Source organism: Zosterops lateralis (genome assembly GCF_965231275.1).
Source record: "Zosterops lateralis genome assembly, chromosome: 17".
NCBI lineage: Eukaryota > Metazoa > Chordata > Aves > Passeriformes > Zosteropidae > Zosterops > Zosterops lateralis.
The window spans coordinates 12,293,605-12,312,759 of record NC_139777.1 but is presented as its reverse complement, the minus strand read 5'-3'; the positions used below and the strand labels follow the sequence as shown (position 1 = coordinate 12,312,759).

The window sequence follows — 19,155 nt, the reverse complement described above, 5'->3', positions numbered from 1 at the left end:
TGTACGCTTCCCTTTTTCTGTGCATCTCAAAAATGCTCTTGGATTAAGGTGACACAGTGAAGCAGAACACATCATGGACTAGTTCTGAAAAAACCTACATGACAAGGCATTAACAAATTCACATTTGCCAACTGACATTAAGCAGCTTTTCAATGCTAATTTTCCCTCAAGCAGTAAATAATTTTCCACTATTCATAAGCTTAGAATTTATCTTTTTCTCTCTTTTTTTTTTAATTCAGGCGATTTAGAGAAATCTAAATTTGCTTTCCTGTGGAGAAAGGATTTCCATATGCAGTTCATCTCTCTCAGCAACTGAGGATTATTAAGCCATGCTGACACAGCAAATCACAGCATTATCAATATAGTGAGTAGATCAAAAGGATGGTGGTCAATTTTCTTCCACATCTCATCTACTGCAGGGGAGGAAATGGAAGCACAACTGAAGCAAGATACTTCAAATGCCTCAGATATCAGCCTTTCATTTTGAACAGCTGAAAGCCACATCTGCACATGTATAAAACCACACATTGCTGTAGCTCTGCTTCTTGCATGGGACATCTGGCAAGTGAGTAGCACTGGAGACAGGATTCCTCATCCAGCCAGCACACAGAGCAAATGCATTCAAGCCACAGAGTCCCATCTCCCCCAACATCTCAGTGCCACATGTCCCTGACAGCCCCAGCACACTGGGGAATCAGGAGATGTCTGAGCACAAACTACAGAATCTCCTCTGCTGCAGCTGCACAGAACAGGTATCTGCACCTACCCTATTTTTCCCCTGCCTCTATTTACCTGAATAAATAGAACTGCTGCAAGTTTTCCTGGTTTAGGTGACAGAAGATTCCTAGAGGACTGGCAAATAGAAATAAAAATCAAGATACCCCTAAGGGCAGCTCTCAGTGAGGACATGGACTTTACATGCTAATCATGTCTCAGTCAGCATCAGACAAATTGCAGATCTCTCATTGGAAGAATCACCATTCTCCAGCCCTTTTTTCTTAATATCTGCAGGATGCTGAATCCAAATCCTTGATTTTTGCTGTCCCCTAAGAGACTGAGGGGAAGGGAACTGCATCTCCAGAACTGAAGTTTGAGCTTGCAGCCTCATCTGAGCCACCTCTTTTCAAAATCTCTGAATGCAAACTTGAAAAATCTCATTAGGTTCAAGTAAGTCTTCTCCTCCCCACCTCCAGGAGTAAATGCAGCTCCAGGTCACATATAGGGAGACAGCTCAAGGCAGTAACCCAATCCCTGGCATGGCAGTTTTACCTTGTGAGTAACTGCAGAGGAATGGGGAGCCTGGGTATATTTATCTTATTAAATAGCCTTTCAAAAGAAATATTTGCAGTGTTCTACAAGACCTGCATCAAGAAGACCTGCTGGAGCCTTGCTAGGAAGACTTCTCACTGCCCTGGAGTTAGACTGCAGAGGGTGTGGGGAGCCCCAAACACCAATGGCAGGAATTCCCATTTGGATTTTTCTCAGCAAAATGTAAGAGCTTTATCAGAAATAGGAAAATCATGAACAAGTAAAGGCAGGCATTGACTTCCAGGTAAAATACATTTATTAACAGGTTCTTAAGGCATTATATTCTAATCAATGCTTTTAAATGCAAAAAGATCAGAGGCTACAAAAGCATTAAAATGCAAAGACTACACTCAAAATGAGACCTTAAAAACTCCAAGTGCAATTAGATTCTCCTAAAATCCTCCAGTTCTCCAGTTCGCATATATAGAAAGCATGTAAAATAGCTTGGCTTACTGTGTAAAACATTTTGAGGAGATGAAATTTAAGAGTTTTCTGAAATGTAACCAATATGTCAGGAAGGTGGTTAGAACACAGGACACATAAAAGCTCTCAGCTTTCTTCTGAAGCAGGGGCAGATGTTATTTAAGATACACAAAAAGTCAAGGCACAAAAGGTAAGTCATTTTCCAGACCTAACAACTGCTGCTGTATTAGCACAGTGAAGTGAGTGTATCAGCACAGAGCAGCCACTGGGATTTTACTCTACATTGCCTAGACCTGCCTGGACAAAGTTCAGATTGCATGGTCAGTAAAATCATTCAGCTCTTTCTTTAAAGTAGTAATGTTTAAAGCCTTGTGCTTTCTCACTATCAAGTTATTGGTGCAAGTCATGCCTTGTGTCACTAGCAGCTTAACAAAAGGAATGTCCAAACTAATATCAATGTGTGGTATGGTAAATTAAAGACAACAGCCATTAAAACTTTGAAGCTTCTCTACTTTCATACTAAAATTGCCCCTTAAAATTAGCAAAACTTTGCATTTGTAGCACCAATTTACAAACTTGTGTGGGTGCTCCTGAAAAGCTTAACAGCAAAGGCGACCTCCCAGCAGCAATAATGCCTGGCTAGCCCAGGCTGCAGAGACAAACTGAGCAAGGATTCAACCTGTGACAGCCAGAACTGTCACAATCAGGTGGTGGCAGCCCCCATGAATCCTTTCTGTGTCATAACTGGAGTACTGACAGCCAAACCAGTGAGCCTTGCCCAGGACAACAGCCCATGTTCCCTGCTCTGACCACTATCAGCAAATGTCTAAACAAAGACAAGACACTGCAGGGTGAGATGTGGTCTGCATGAGCAGCTGCAGCAAGGACTGTGGCTTCCTTTCCCAACCACTGAGACCCAAGCTGGAGAGTTTGTTCCAGAGCTTGTGGCCAACTAACTGGTCCCAACTAACATGCACTACCAAGCCTGGGCTTGTAAAGAGTGTGCAAATGCAGCCTCTGTGAAGCAATTTCAGGAACTGTTTATCAGTAACTACCCACTGCACATTTGGGGATGAACTGCAAACCCCTCGAGTGCTCTGGCTGTAGTTCCAGCAGAGCTGACACCATCACGCACTGCCAGTGTAAGGAAAAGGCCCAGGGATCTCCCCTTTCCCTAGCATGCAAACCCAGGCTGTTCCTGGAACTTGCCCTACTGATCACCAGACACTTTCTAAACTAATTCAACTTACTAATCCAATAAAAGTTTGCTGAGGTGTTGGTTTCAGGTTTTTTAGATAAACTCATTAGGTTTCTTGAAAGCACAGCTCCAACCACTCTATGACTTAGGCAGCTTTTAGAAAATGTATTTAAAAGACCAATACCAGAATTGAGCCCTTGTTCAAGTAAGTAAATAAAATTTCTGCTTTAAATGAAAATGCTCTACTTTCACCTTTAAAACTCAGGCCAGAACACGATTTGTAAATCCAGCCCATCCTGTCATTATTTGAAAGAAATCACCTACCCTCCCGTCAGATTCCCATAATTCATCTGCAGCTCAGATGCAGACCAGAAAAAAAGGCAGCCTGAAAAGATGCAACCAGCAGACAGCTCAAACTGAAATGCTCCTTATTCTGGAGACACCCCTCACCATTACCTGCCACTTCCACTTGAGCCTACACTGACATTTGACTTTCCAGCCCCAGAATTATGACATGGCTCAGTCCCTAGGACTGAACACACTGTGTACCCACTGATGCTCTCATTTGTGCTGAGCTGAAGAGTGAGCTTTTGACAGAGACTTCTGACCATAAAACTGAAGATAAGCCAACTCTGTATGCAACAAAAGCCCAACAGAAGCCATGAGGTGAGCTCAGACCTTCCACCAGATCCCTCTGATGGGCAGGAGGACTATCTGTGTGTGCATGTGCTGAAAAACCATTAATGTCACCACTAGATCTTCCCTGGATCTGCCCTCACCCACACTGCTGTGACAGCCAGACCTGCAGTGGTGTCTCTGCCTGCAGGGTGAGGCTGCTGGGCAGCACCACGTGCAGGCAGCAGGGTCCTGTGTGGCCCAGCAGCTGCAGGGCTCTCAAGGGCACAAGGACACTGTAGGAAAACCAGCTGACCAGTCTGCAGCTTGACACCAGCAGCCCCTGGGAGTCACAGCCCCATTCCTTGAGGGAGCACCTCAGACTCTACTTGTGTCTTCTTGGATGCAACAGGCTGGGAAATCCTTCGGCTGCTGGCTCCGTTCACATCACCAGGCTGGCAGGGAGGTAACCTAATCTTAACTAGTTCCACAGGGCATGGGATCACCAGCTCAGCCTGCTGGCTGAGACACACCACAAGTGCTTTAAAGATTGAGTCAGCACAGTTTCCTGGATGAAACAATACAAATCCACAGCACTCCCTGGCCTACAGTCCAAGTTGTGTGAAGGAACCACAAATGATTTTCCCTTAGGACCAGAATTTTTCCACTTAGCTCTTTGAACACTGAACTAGACTCCAGCTTAAACTGGGTGAGAGAAATTAACCATCATCTACAAAAGAAAAACACATAGTTATTCTGCCTTTCTCCAACTTCCTGATCAAAACATTCACACACCCCCCCCCTTCCACTGTCTCAGAACAGTTCATTAGATGGCTGAGATAATGGAAGTTCCACAAGGTACGTAACTGCTTTTGTGGTCAGAAATAAATATTCCTCAATATGTCACAAGTGTGCTGAGCATCCTCACACTGAAAGTGATTTGTGTTTTAAGTCCTTTCTCCTATCAGAAGGGAAAATGCTCCAGAGAAACAAAATATGGTTTGAATATGGTTTTTTTTGGTTTTCAGACAAAAAGCTGCTAATACCAAGTGTAGCCTTATGAAGTTCTTCAAATTAACCTCAGCTGTCACTCCACTGACTTGCCTAACACATTCTAAACCTGGCAAGAGAAACACCAGGAAGAACAAACTCACTAATTAGTGACACTGAAGATCTAAGGGCAGTTTAGAGGAAAGCAAGGTTGGCTGTTGTATTCTGCACCTATTGCCTCCAAGAGGAGCACCCAAACTGAGCAGCAGCACTGTGACAGCTACTTTCAGAGGCTGTTCCCTCCCAAAGGTGTGTCTTCCCATTTATTTCTCACTTACAGAAGTGCTGGGTTATTTCCTGCCACATACAGCATCTTCTTTTTTACAGCAGGGCTTTCTCAGCACTTGAAGTGAAAAGAGACATATTTACTTCCCTCTGTTTATAGTCCTGAGCAGCAAACAGCTCATGCCAAGAAAAAACACCCTATGCTAAGACTGGCTGCCTAAAATTGAATTCATGTTCCAGCTTACTAAACAAAAATGTTTTCAGTTTCACAGCTACCATAGGTTCCTGAAAATGCCAGATCCAGCTACACAAGCCTTGAATGCCTCCCGAGATTGATTCATGGTTGTGTGAATCTGAAACAGAAAATAATCTTTTGTGGTTCCTTTCTACCTAGATTCACTGGACTGTCAGAGTCCTGAATAACAGGAAACCACTTCCAAAGATGGATAAGTGCAGTCAAAAAATTCTTCCACTGCTCCATGAACAATCTTGAGGAGAATGAGGAAAAGCTCGTCAAGGGTTTGCACATCACAGCTGCAGCACATCCTGTGACACAGCGCGTGCAAAAGCTGAACTGACCTCAGCGTTTGCACAATGCTGAAGAGCACAAAGCTGGGCTCTGCTTCCCTGGACAGAGAAGTTGGAGATTGCACAAGAGAAGGATCACAAGGTGATCCATAACCAGCCTTACCCAGTACTCCAGCTCCTGACCCCCAGGGATTCAGACCACTATGATTTACGTACCACTGTCCTCACACGATTATCCCATCTGTAAGTTGCAGCACTTATCACATGGAAGCCTTTTTCAGTCACAGCTGTCACACTTCCACACCCTAAACCTAAATCTCCACTATTCTATTTTGTATTGATAGAACTGGCTGTGGCCTGCAGCAACTGCAGGCAGTGAAGTCTGCAGCCACTGCACCTGAATCCCAATGAGGCTCACAAATCAGAATCCTCATCCTAACATTCACACTTGCTTGACAGCACAAAAGAAATGTACCTTTCAGAAATGGAGAACTGAGATGCAGCCCTGAACAGCCCAACATAACATGGCAAGTCCATATCATATCAGAAGAGAAAGCAATTCTGACTCTCAGGCCTCTACTAAAAATATTTAAGTTGGAATTTCTCGGCCTGAGTCTGCAGTCTGCTATGAGCTCCACCTGCCAACGTCTTTTGTCAGAATCCTCTCCTTTTGGAAGCAAACTGACTGGTGTTCAACAGGCCAACTAGCCCTGTAAAAGATCACAAGGAACAACTATCTGCACAAATTAGAGAGTCTCCATTTCTCCCCCTGTGTGTCAGCTGTGAAATTGGACACAGCTTTGGGCTCCAAGGAGGGTAAGTACATCCTCTGACAGTCTTCTCCTGGAGTGGCTCTTCTTATGCAAGATCTATTACTGATCTCTGCCTGACAGCAAACACATTCTGGCATTTCCAGGAAGTCCCAGACAAAGGCAGCAGCAAATGGCCAATCCTGACCCAACTGTCTCTGGCTCAGACTCAAGCGAGGGACATTGCTCTGTACAAACAGGAATGAAATGGCATCCTGGCCAGTTTGGTGGGAGGAACAGACTGGAGCAAGTGTAAACATTTTACACAAACAACTAAACAGTTAACACCTCGTTACTGACCTGGGCTGGATTTTAGCCTACATTCTAGATGGGAAAAAATGTAATAAACACAAAAACACTAGTAACCAATACACTGCCTTTTTTAGTCCTTTTTTTATCCTTATGCATGCAAAATATTAAGTTAACCCTTCTCTTGCATGTCATAAGAATTTTCATTTGCTGCTAGCTTCCCTTTGAAAGTTTCTAGAAGGAATCCAATATGATCTGCTCTCCTCTGGCAAAACAACAACAAAAAAATATTCACGAACACAAAACAAGCAGCCACTGAACTGACCCTTCAGGGAAATTTTCCAGGGCCAAGGCCTCTGGACAAAATACCAACTCCCTTGTATTCCTACAGGAAGAGGGGCTCAGCCAAGCCATCTATCTGAGGAACCAGACCCTTCCTGCTACACCAGAGAGCAGCTGCTCCACAAGCACTGGGTCAAAACACAGTGCTGCCATTCTGCAAACATCTGACAAATCTGGTACAAAGGAGATCTCCACTAGACAAAAGAGTCCAAAGATGGGAATAGCAGCAGCAGGAAACAAGACACTGGATTTTAAACCACAGCTCTGGCAACAGAAGCTCAAGGCTTGAGTGCAGAGGTGTGCAGCACCCAGCTACAACAAGCAACCCTGTACATGCCCACTGAAAAGAGGGCAGACAAGGGCATTTTTTAAGCCCTGCGTTGGTATTTGGTTGAGATTTGTACAACTGCAAGTTGTCATGAACAGCACTGAGGTTACTGCACATGCTGTTCCAGGACTGGATTACTCTTCCAAGCAGCAGCTTAGTGTGAAATCAACAGTGGCAAATCACAACATTGTGAACACACAGCAGTGGTCTCCAAATCTCGGGGCAGCAGCAACCCTGGTGTGCTCGTGCTCCAGAGCCCCAGGTGGAAATGGGGAGGGCGTGAGTTTGACCTCTCAAGGGGACCCCTCACATCAGCTGAAGAGCACTTGTCAGCTTGGAGATCATAATTTGTAAGTGCTGATTCTATCTCATCTAGGGAAGGAAAACATGTTACATCAGGGTTTACAGTGCACCAGAGCATGGGAGTTCCACTGGACAGGGAGCACCCTGGAGTTAAGGATACAGTTTCATAAGATGCAGAAAGGCGAATTAACAGCTCAGCACTGCCAAAAATGGAGAGGTTTTACTCCCTCTCCCAGACATGTGCTGCTGCCACTTACTTGGCGCGGGCTCTGGCTCTCAGACCCCTCTGTGAGCCAGTCAAACAGAGTATACACCCAGTGGAAAAAAGCTGACTGTGTCCTTTTGGGTCAGGGAAGAGATGAGCACAGCAGTCAGCAGGAAGGGCTATGTCCAAACAGCACAGAGAGAGAAAGGGTAAGTAAAATAAAGCCATCTCCCCCTTCAGCAGCAGCTGCAAGCCCTTGTATTGCCTCAGCAGCAGCAGCAGGACCACCTCAGACAGCCCAGCAGCACACAGGTAACCACAGTCAGTAACAACCCTGCTGAGCATCCCTGTGATCCTCTCCATCTGCTTATGTAAAAATGGGTTTGGACACAGTGGCAGACAAAATACTGTCAGAGCTTGCACATTCCAAGTTAATTATCTGTCTTTTTCAAAGTAACAGAAACGGGAAAGCATGTGGACCCTATTACCAATAAAGGGAAGAGTAGGATTTGCATGGTTATGCAATAATAGACATGGAACTTGAGGGGGAAAAAAATAGCATCTTTTAAGCTGTGGAAATCCTATCCAAGCAGCACAAACAGATCTGAATATAGACCCATCTAGGCAAAGTGCCAGTAACAAAATTTGAGACACACATAAAGATGATGAAATAAAGGACTGAAATACTAGTGTAAATTCTGAATTCATTAAAAGAATTCTGAATTCATTAAAAGCATTAGAAGCACAGATTCTCCCAATGAGATCTAGAGTGCCTTGGCTACCAGCAAAAGGAGAATTCCAGTAATAAAGAATGGGGACACTGAAGAGACTCTGTAATCATATCCATATTTAGTACAGTCTTATTGAGGCATTCCTATCCTGAAGGCTCTTAGATGGGATATCAGAATGCAGACTTGGCAGATTTTAGTCCTTGAAAAGTATACTTTTCATTAGTTTCAGCAATTTCCCATTCAGTAAGTAACAAGCATAGCTTTCAAGAGCATAAATGCAAAGAACATTCAACAAATGCAAACCTACCCTTAAAAAAACAAGGTATCTCAAGTTTTAAAAACCTGTGTCAATAAGGAGATACAGAGTCCCAGCAAACCTCACCCAGATAAAAAATTAGTATATTGAGATTGTATATTGCTGGCTTGACCTGCCAACGACTCTGAAGTGGGTTGTTTCTCTTTTTTTTTTAAATGAGAACTTGTGTCAAATGTCGTAGGTGGTTTAACCGGCTTGTTAAAAATCTAATTACTAAGGAAGTACTCTCAAAATGGTGGATGTTTCTTTTAAGAAGTTTTCATTTCTGCAAGGGTTCTCTGCAACAGGGTGGGAGCAGACTTGGAAGCAAAACCAAACCCTTTGTAAAGCCAAAAAGTGTAAGTCATCATCAACAACTGACTTTACACGAAGCGCTGCCAAAAGCACAATGTAAACTCACAGAACAGGGCAGGAGGAAATGACAACAAAATATTTCACATATTTCAGTCGTGTGGATCTTGGTACTACTTATAACTATAATAGGTAGAAAGTTTTAAAATTAAGCCTTCAGTCTGATGAGCATTGCACTGTAACTTAAAAATAACCTAAGTTATGGCAGATAGTGGGCAAGCAACAGCTTTGAAAGACAACAGAGTACAAGAGGCCAAGAAGCACATGGTTAAAAATGCAGTTAAAGCAGCTTCTTTTCACTTTAAAAGCAGCTTCTGGAAATTAAAGGAGGACAGTGTTCCAGAAATTAATGTGGGAACTGGTCCACTCTGGGAGATGTAGGTGGCAATTTGATGGAGACTGCTGATGGCTCTGTAGCTGCAGAGCTCCGACTTAGTTTATTTTTTTTTAGTATTGGCAGAAGGATGTGGCTCAAGAGTTTCAAAATTTCATCACACTGGCCCACTGAAAGAAAGGAAATGTTAAATCTAGACAGAAAACTAACATTTTTAGAACTGGAGTATATTGGAGCCAGTGATGGAGAAGAGCTAGAGAATGTTTATGGTTTTCTTATCTTTTCCTACATGAGAAGGTAGATGACCCATCACTGTACCTGTCATCTGGCATCATGACACAAGTACCAGTCACAAGCCTCTTGCTTGTTTCAGCAGCAGCAAGAGAAATAGTGAGGATATTTTATCAAGAGCAGTATTAATAAAGCAGTTAAATGCATGACAGCTTCTTCATCTCAGTGCCCTACACAAGTTGTTGTTGTTATTTGATAAAGAAAAATTTTATTCTATCAACCAAAGGCTGATACTTGCAAGAGAACTCTTGACCACAGAAAAGAACAACTGAGAAAAAAAATTACAAAGACCAAAGAGAAAGTAGATTTTTGAGAGGTAGGGATGAGTAAGAGAGACCGATCTCCAGCACTGACCAAAAATGGAAATGGCAGCAACACTGAAATAGAAGCAGCATGAGAATAAACTTCCCTTTCAGAGGTACATGAAATAAATCCTCCTTCAAATTACTTTCTAAAAAAGGGTTTTCAGCATGATCTCTGATTGTCCCTCCACCAATCCTATGATAAAAGTCACCAATCCTCTGAGGTAACTGGAGAGACTGTTCTGTACTAATCTAGAGAAGTCAAGATTCCCTGTGCCTACATTTCTGCTTTGCTGAAAATTAAGTTGACTTCTTTGTCTCAGCTCATCATGTTCTTCCCTGCTATGCCCTGAACTAGGGCACAGAGGAAAAGAGATGAATTTTCCTATCAAGTACCTGGATGCACATGTATTTTATATGGACATGTACTTATTCACATCATTTTCATCCTGTTACTGTTGGGCAACAAAAAATTAACCTGCTCCACCTCAAACCACACCGGCATTCACAGCCCTCAGAGAAACCCAGAGACCAGGCTCTGCCATTTACACACCCAATGCATAAAGACAACGTCCCACACATGCACAATAGTGCCACTGCCCCCTCACCAAGAACAATATTCCACTTCTATCTTCATGACAAATCCAAGCCTGGAATGTTTAAAGCAGTTGGAAAATAGAGAAAGTCCAACTCCTTTCCCCCCTCCAAGACAGAAAACAAACAAAAAAAATAGCTGTTTCTGCCAAGCAAGTACTGAATACACTGCATTCCATTTCATTAAAACAATTATTCAAAAGCCAGCCAAGAATTACATAAAGCTTCCTCCCTGCACCACCCCCAGCCCCTTCCTTCAACCCCTCCTCCCCAGCAAAGAGCCTCCCAACCCTGCAAGGACAGGACCACACCAGGGAGACACTGCTCTGAACGCCTCGTATCCCACTGGCTCTCCCAGCCCACATACAGAATTTTCCAGACCCAAGCAACATTATCAGGAGGCTGCTGCAAATCCAGAAAGTCCAGTAGGTCTGAGAGTTTCACATCACCACAGCCATACCATGGTGATCTGTTTCAAGTAGATTTCTCCCTTGCATTTATGGGAAAGTAGCATCCAACAAATGAAGCCCTTAACCAGCCCTTACAGAAAAATGAATGATAACCCAACTGATTTTCTCTCTAACTCACATCAAGGCTTTTAAGCATGATCCCAAGACAGAAGGTGCTGGAGGCACTGGATTTAAGCAGTTAAGAAGTACAGGAGCAGCATTCAGAGCAGCTGAGGCACTGCCCAAGCAAACTGCCCAGGACAGCCAAGCAGCAAATCTCAGATAAAGCACAAGCAGGATAGATTGAAAACTACAAGCTTAGGATTATAAGAACTTGATTGACAAATTCATCTCAAACTCCACACAGCCACTCCACAGCTCTCAGCCTGACTGACAGTGCTGAGCTCCTCATCTTTCACAGAAGAAATAAAAGGCAGCTTCTTCAGGCCAGGGCAGCTCACCCACTCACAACACTGAGTTGGCCACTGATAAGAGATTTCATGACGTGGATGAAATGGCATTTTGTTCCCTCCCCCAGTGCTCCAGCTCTCTGCAGGGATCCTGTCTAACTGCTGGAGCTGCTCACAGACAGGCAGAATAGTTCCAGCTGTGTGTCACACTGCCTGACCAGGCCTACACAACCCAAAAAAAGTCTCCCATATAAAATCATAATGAACAGGAGCTTCAAACCAGAAGTACTACTCCTGGCATCTTACTCTTGGGGATCATCTCTGCTCAAAAGGGGTCATTTGCTAGAAGCAAAAAACAAAACAAAACCAAACAACCCAAACCTAATCGTAAGGCAGCTGCTGGTGCTGAGAAACAGGGAGCAACGGATGCAACTAATGGTGAAACAAGATGAGCAGCAGAGACCAGCCAAGCCACCATCTTATTCCAGCTCATGGGGCACCAGTAACCTCAAGTGACGTGCAGTTAGCCTTAGGCTTTTTTGTCTGACCCAGCTGAAATTAGCTGCTTCAACCCAAAAGAAACCTTTTCTCAGAGAAGGCCTGAATTTCTTTAGAATCATGAAAGAGGCTAAAACAAGGGAATACTAAGCCCCTAATCCATGGCAAATCATGTACAGCCCTCTTGCCCATGACCTTTTCTACCTCTGGCTTCTTTTACCACCTCCTGCTCTTACTAAAAACTCAACCTAACCACAGTCCCTGAACCACCACAAACTTCCCCATAGCACGAAGTGAAATTCTCTGTTCACCTTCCTCTTCAGCAATGGAAATAAAGCAAGATCCTGTGAGGCATCTAGACAGACACAGGATTAATTCTGTCTGCCAGCTCAGTTCTGTGACAAAAACATGAGACTGGTTTATTCCTGGAGCCCCCATACAGTCTGATTTATAGCTGAGCCATTTAAAGCACAATTCCCCATGCAGAGTGTCATTCACAAGGTTTATTCCCTGGAGCGCCATTTACTTTTTTTTTGATGTTCTTTAAATTATTTGCGAAATGTTAGAGGTTTAAACACGTGCAATAAACAGTAAAAAACCACAAGAAAATCAAGCTACACTCCACTGCATGCTGCCAGCCAGACACTCAGTACCTCCCTCAGCAGAGCCATGGACACAGATGTGCACATGGTAATAAGAACACTGTGAGAAGTGGCACGACAAGCTGCATTGGACAACTTCAGACTATCTCACCATCATTTAAATAACTTGAACTGAACTTGTTCACAGTGTAGAGACAGTCCAGCTCAGGGAAAAAGGAGCCAAGCACTAACAATGCAGGCTGCCTCCCCCTGTGGCCTGCCATAAGTTCTCTTGGCTCCTCAGTTTACAGTTGTCTCAAACTGCTTAGATAAATTTCCCATGTAAATTCAGAATAGTTACTGCCTGCTAAAAGAAAAAGCTGCATTTGTGTGAGCAGAAAAAGAGTTTACCAGACTCCTAAATAGTACAAACACATAACCTCAGGGACTCAGTTCCTGCAACTGAAACACCAACACCAAACTTGTTCCATAGCACTCCAGTTGCCATTTCAGCTTGTTTGCTTCATTGGGATTTAAAAACACACATGCACAGAAGAGAAACCATGGATTTTAACACCCATCAGCCAAGTACTGTCCCCTGCTAGCTGGTTGCTGCTGGGGCCATTTGCAAAGAGAATGAGCATAAATGGGAAAAACAGCTAAAACTGAGATGAGAAAGTCATCACCCACCTACTATTTTTATGATATATCTTTAGCACACAACATTCTTCGAATGACTTCACAACGCTCTGTGGTAAAGGGAAAGACGAGGGCAGAACTTGGAAAGGAAAGGAAATCTTTTCTCCCTACTCATAGTCTGTCATAACGGGGAGTGAAGAAAGGATGAGCAATCAGAAAGGCAGGGAGGGAACATTCAACAGGGCTGAGAAAGGAAGAAAAAACTTGTAAACCTAATTCAAACTTGCCACTGTAAACTTTTCCAGCAATGTTGACCAGAAAAGCTTGAAAGAAGCTTTTCAGCTGGAAGCTATTTTAGAAACACAAAGATCTCAACCAACATAACCACACTTTGCAGGTAAGGAGTAATTACTGCTGTTTCATAGACAGACAAACAGCATACCTTAATTTAGAGTGCATTTTTGAGGCTGTGGATAAATGGTTACCTTATGCTATATTAAACATCACCCACAGCTGAAAGAGGTGGCCTCACTTCCCAGTCCACCATCTATGTAAAAAAATGACTTTGAGAAGAATCAGCTTGCTGACCCAGTTAACTGTCCAACAGTTATTGTGGACACAATCAAGGGGGATGGCCACAGGAAACACCTCAGCAGACAGTAGTTAAATCAAGTGAAACCAATCTGAGATCAGTTTGAGATCACAGCTTATTCTCTAACCCATCCAACTTCAACCAAAGTGGAAAGTAATGGTGCCACTTCTTGTTTCTACTACTGGATGTAGTAATCCTGCCACAAATGAGACAGTTCCTTTCCTACTTATCATTTTAAAATGCAATATCCTAACAGTCATGATAACCTGGGTTTTTTACTAACCTCAGTTAGTCAGGACAGGCCTGAAGCGAGCAAGGAACTCACTCCCTAAACCTCATCATCTTATCAGAGCGTGAGAAAATGTCTCACAGACAATGCCTCACTTTCAGGCAGCTGGAACAGAAGAGCATCTTCATTAACAGCTTCCGCATGGGACAAAAAGGGACACACAGGATCAGTACACAAAGAGGAAAGTGTAGGCTGAGACCAGAGCAGGAAACTGGGACCAGAGATCTTATTCACTCACACTGATTTTCCACTAGCACACACAACTGCATTCAGAATCTGCTCTGGCTGTCTCTCCAAAGCTGCATCAGATTCTGGATATCACAACTAACACATTAGTTTGATTCAAACAGATTTGTTTTGTGGCCATGGACAGGCTTTCCCCCCCCTCTAGTTAGAGTTTTAATGTAAGGGATTTATCTGTCTGTCTGAGCAGCAGATCAGAAAACCAACTCTGTTCCAAAAAGAAGTGCATTATTAATCCTTCTGCTGCCAGACTTTAAAATTTTAGCTGTCATTTCTACAGCTTCACAACTTGTTTCCTATAACAGATAGACTTCAAAAGGCAAGAAGTGAGGAAAAGGGGGTCCAGACAAAGTGAAGTATCAGGATTCCCTACAAAAGAAAGAAAAAGGAGAGAGAGAGAGAGAGAGAGAGAGAGAGAGAGAGTTGAAGATGTATGAGAAGTTTCCCATTTGCTTCTCTAGTGGCAGAGATGGTGTTGGAGGATCAGTTTTAACCAGGAGGGCAGCTGAACACTTGGGACAAGTTGACCTCTCCCAGCGAGGGACAAAGGAGCTAAAGACAGCACAGAGTCCAGCCTTTCTGTGGAAATAGAGCAACAAGAAAAGAAGCCTCTCTCTGCATCGCACACTGCTCGAGGCAGAGGACTCCCTGTCTGGGTTGCTCAGGACAATGAAGTCCCTGTTTTACGAGGGGTCACAACAGCTAAGGAGCTGAAACAAGTCAGAACCCCATTGTGCAGAGCATTAGTTCTGTTTACAGCCTTCTCGCCCAGCGGCAGGAAGGACTCAGAAATCTGAGCCAGTAGAAATCCAAGGCACCAAATTACTTTACCAGTGCTCCCCCAAATACCATTTCCTGGGCGTAGCTGACCATGAGCAATTTCACAGAAAACTTTTAGTCAAGTGAGCCCAAAACCCACAGCAGATGACTCCCAAGCTGAAGGAACTGAGTCAGACACAAGCAAGCATCCCCTCTGGAGAGGGACAGGCAGCACCGCCCTGCAGAGCACAGCAATCTCCCAAATGTTGGGACAGATGACAGATGGAAACACATGCACCTCCCTCCACGCTCCCATGAAAAATCAATGGCAAAACTGCTCCCTTTAAAGTCAATCTTGAGAGGATTAAGCACTGAAGAGAGGGTAGATTAGAATTCCTAAAACAGAGGAAAACAGCTAATAAAGCAAAATCTCTTGTGCCCCCAAACTATGCACCCGGAATTTTGAAGCCAAATTGCTAGACAAACCTTACACAAAAGAAAAATCCTTCTAGAAGTGAGCAACCACACCTAAAAAAAAGCAGCTCACAATCCAGTTGACATGGACAGTCAAAACATGGCCATAAATATGTCCCCATTAAACAGATACAACTTCTTTAAAAAACACCTTTTACAAGCTCCAGTGAATGCTGTTTTGTTTTTGATTGCAAAATCCAGTTTAAAAATATCTGAAGCCTTTGAAAACAAAAAAAATTAAAAAAATAGCAGTAGAGAAGTGAGAGTTTCATCAAATGCAAGCTTCTAAAAGCCACACCATTTCTGTTTGAAATTACCAAAAGGTTTCCCAGTAGTATTTGCAAACAACCCCTTTCAGAAAAAGGCTGTAAAAACTTTTAGCGTCAAAATCAAACAGTATCTGACTAAAGCAAATGTAAAGTTTCTCTTTACCTACTCCCCTCACCATAAATATATGACACATTACACAAATTAGGTTTCTTCCTCTGCAACAAGCAGATCCTACTGGATCTGTTCCCTCATACCACTTAAGACAAGGCAGCAGCACCACAGAACCAGTAACTCAACATCTCATTCAGTGTCTCAGACTGTCTGAAGCACGTATGTGTAGATGGCCAGTTGTGTGCTGGGGGCACAGGCTGTACTTGGCAATCCCCTGAGAGGGGCAAGAGCCCCAAGTCAGGATTCTCACTCTTTAGGACACAGCTGTACTCTCTGTGCCAATTTACAGCACTGCAGAACGGCAAACTCATTCAGCAAACTTCCTGTCAAACTCCAAGCACATCCACAAAATACACTTCCTTAGAGAGCTGGGAGGGAGACAATCTGGACAAGCCTGGCCAGCTGCTCTCCTCCCCCTTCCCACCACAGGCTGTCCCAGTTTACATCCAGCCCCAGCACTGTGTGTCCTGTGCCACGGAGGCTCCCCCAGAACACCAGGGTGCACAGCTCCCGCCTGCAGAAAGTTTCTTGTGTCAGCTCCTTCAACACTGGGAGAAGGGGTAAAAAGGGAACGAGGATTTTTTTCAACTCCAAATGAATCCCCAAAGCAAGACAAATCCATTCTCATGCACTTCATAACCTCTCCAGTCCAAGCACAAAACTGAGATACTTCTGGACCTCCATTTTACAGTGGACATGTACACACTGATCAAATCCTCCAGCTCTAGGAAGAGAGAGGAGATTTTTGATAAAGGCAGAGAGTTAAGAACACATACCAATGGTCTCTATGTGGGGTCCCCTCATGCCCAGCCAGGCCCTTCACTCACTGCTCATTTCTGCAACACAGAAATGAGGTGTGGAAGTGTCTCAGCTGATTTTACTTGACATCAACTCTCAACCTGCAAGTCCCAGCTCAATACCAAACTCCTTTTGGGCCAAAACTATCCCTGGAAGGAGAGCAGCTTTGTCCACATGGCACTGTGCCTGAACCAACAAGTCCTGCCTAACCAGCTTGACTCTGGACAGAGCTGGTGCAGACGTCTGTATCCATGGCACAGTTAATCCACAACTCGGATAATCCACCCATAGATAATGAGGAAAGAAAAATAAACAACTCTCACTTGAGTTCGAAAGTCTGACTGATTTCAGGGGAGCTGTATCAGCACAGCACAGTTCCATTATGTGTGCATCCCAAGGTGAATGGCTTTAGAGCAGTTAAGTGAGCCATTTTGGAGCTAACAATGATCCGCAGAGGGAAAACAGCTGGTGTGCTTTTCCGTGGTGAATTCTGTACACCACAGAAAAGCTTAAGAGAGAGAAAGGGTCACACTTTTTTTGTTCAGCTGCTTACTGTTAATTAGATCTTGTCCAGTCTGAAAGGCTGCACAAAAATCGAGACAGACGCAGTGTAATTAAAACTGGATGAAATCAAGTCACTGCTCAGATTAAAGTTCTACTTTCCAAGTCAGATCACAACTTTAACTTCTGGTTGTCCCAATACACTTCAGGGGTCAGAAGAACAAACCAGGCACAATTTCAGACCTTTTTCACAAATTCTTTGCTCACCTCTAATTGTCCTACAGAGGAAAGAAAAAACGTTAAAGGACTGCAGTAGTCTATCCCATCAACTGGGAAGTCACACTACAGGACTCAGGAATGCAATGTTGCAGTGGGCATGGTACAGCTCCCACAGTTTACTAAAGAGCACATTGATGAGACACTAAACTGGCCCTACACAGACCTGTGTGCTCACCTTGAAGGGCCACTCAGCAAGTCAATACACAGACTGGGTGAATCCTGTCCTGACTAGCAGTGCATTCCTGAACATGCTAGGAACTTGTACCGAATCTCCAAGAGATAACCAGAATGAGGGATATGAGAAAAGGTAAACAGAGCTGTCTCTACTTAAAGGAACAATAACCATGAGAAGAAGCTGCAGTAGATTACTTCTGTTTCCAGCAACAGCTACTTCACTCAAGCAGAGGGTAAGGTTTCACTCCCCAAGGATGAACCCTTCGTGGGCACACCTTTCACCAGAAAGCCACGCAGCAGATGGACTACTTGCCCTGGAAGTTTTATCATTAGCCCAATTCAAAGTCTGTTTCCTGAAGGTGTGACCACCAGCTCTATGCCAGCACCGTAATGTGAGCTTCCAGGTCCAGGAATAAACCTGCAATTTTCTTGGACTATATGTCAACAGAACGTCTGGTTTCTATTAAAGGTAGGATGGAAGTAACGGATCACAGCCCCTCCCCAGTGTCTGATTTAATCAGTTTCATAAGCGGAACTCAGTCGCCCTAATGCCTCCCAGAGCACAAGGGATTTTGGCAGATCCACACCCTTTCCGGCTTGGTACCAAAGGAACTCAAATTCTCTAGATGTTTCCCTTGAGACCAGTTGCCTGACATTTCCTCGTTACACGGTTTTGGGAAGCCGTGTACTGCAGCACACCTGGGAGAAGCAGAGGGAGGACAAGGACGAGTCCCGAGCCCGGCTGGGCTCCGCTCACCCCCGGGGGCTCCCCGCTCCGTGCCCGCGCAAAGTTCAGACCTGGCCAAAGCACGGGCCGGAGAGGCTGCGGCGGGGCAGGGGAGGGAGGAGGCGTCGGCTGAAACCCGAGTACGCTCCACGCCGCTCGGGGCACAGGAGCGCAGGGCGCCCTTCCCGGCCGGGATAGCGCCCGCCTGCCCCGGGACGGCCCGGCCGAGGGGCCCGGGGGGGAGCGGGGAGCGGGGCCGGCGGGCGCGGTGCGCGGGAGCGACACGTCCCCGGGCGCGGCCCGAGGGGCGCAGCGTGGCCGGGCGGGCCGCGGGCAGCGCCGCCCGGGGCGCGGGGAGGCGGCGGCCCCCGCGGCGGGGATCCCGCGCGGCTCGGAACTCACCCAAGTCGTCCATGGTGCCGCCGTTCCCGGTGCCGGAGCCGCCGTGCCCGGAGCCGCTCCCGCCCGGCCGGTGCCGCCGCCGCCCCAGCGCCCGCAACTTTCCCGGCCCGGCCCGCCCCCGCGCGCGCCCGCCCGCCCGCGCGCCCCCGCCGCGCGCCCCGCGCCGCCCCCTGCCGGCCGCCACGGGGAGCGCAGCGGGATCGGTGCCCCGTTCCGGCCCCGGCCGGGGAAAGCGCCCCCAGAAACGCCGGGCGAGGCAGCAGCGCCCAGAGCCGCCCCCCGCTCGCCCCGGGGCCAAGCCTGGCCTGCCGCAGGGGAGCCGGTCCCGCTCGCCCGAGACTGAGCAGGACGCGACACGAACCCCGCGCGGTTCACTGGAGCACCAGGACCCTTTCCT

General features: G+C 45.5%; 1 protein-coding gene across 1 annotated transcript in view; it reads right to left on the bottom strand.

Moving 5' to 3' along the window:
• Positions 1–18,822, bottom strand: part of PXN (paxillin) — a 45,238-nt gene extending 26,416 nt beyond the window's left edge. Inside the window, exon 1 of the mRNA XM_083873719.1 lies at positions 18,759–18,822. Within this exon, the coding sequence (XP_083729845.1) occupies positions 18,759–18,771 (13 nt within the window). The 5' untranslated portion in view covers positions 18,772–18,822. The remainder of the gene's footprint in view (positions 1–18,758) is intronic.
• Between the last annotated feature and the right edge of the window lie 333 nt (positions 18,823–19,155).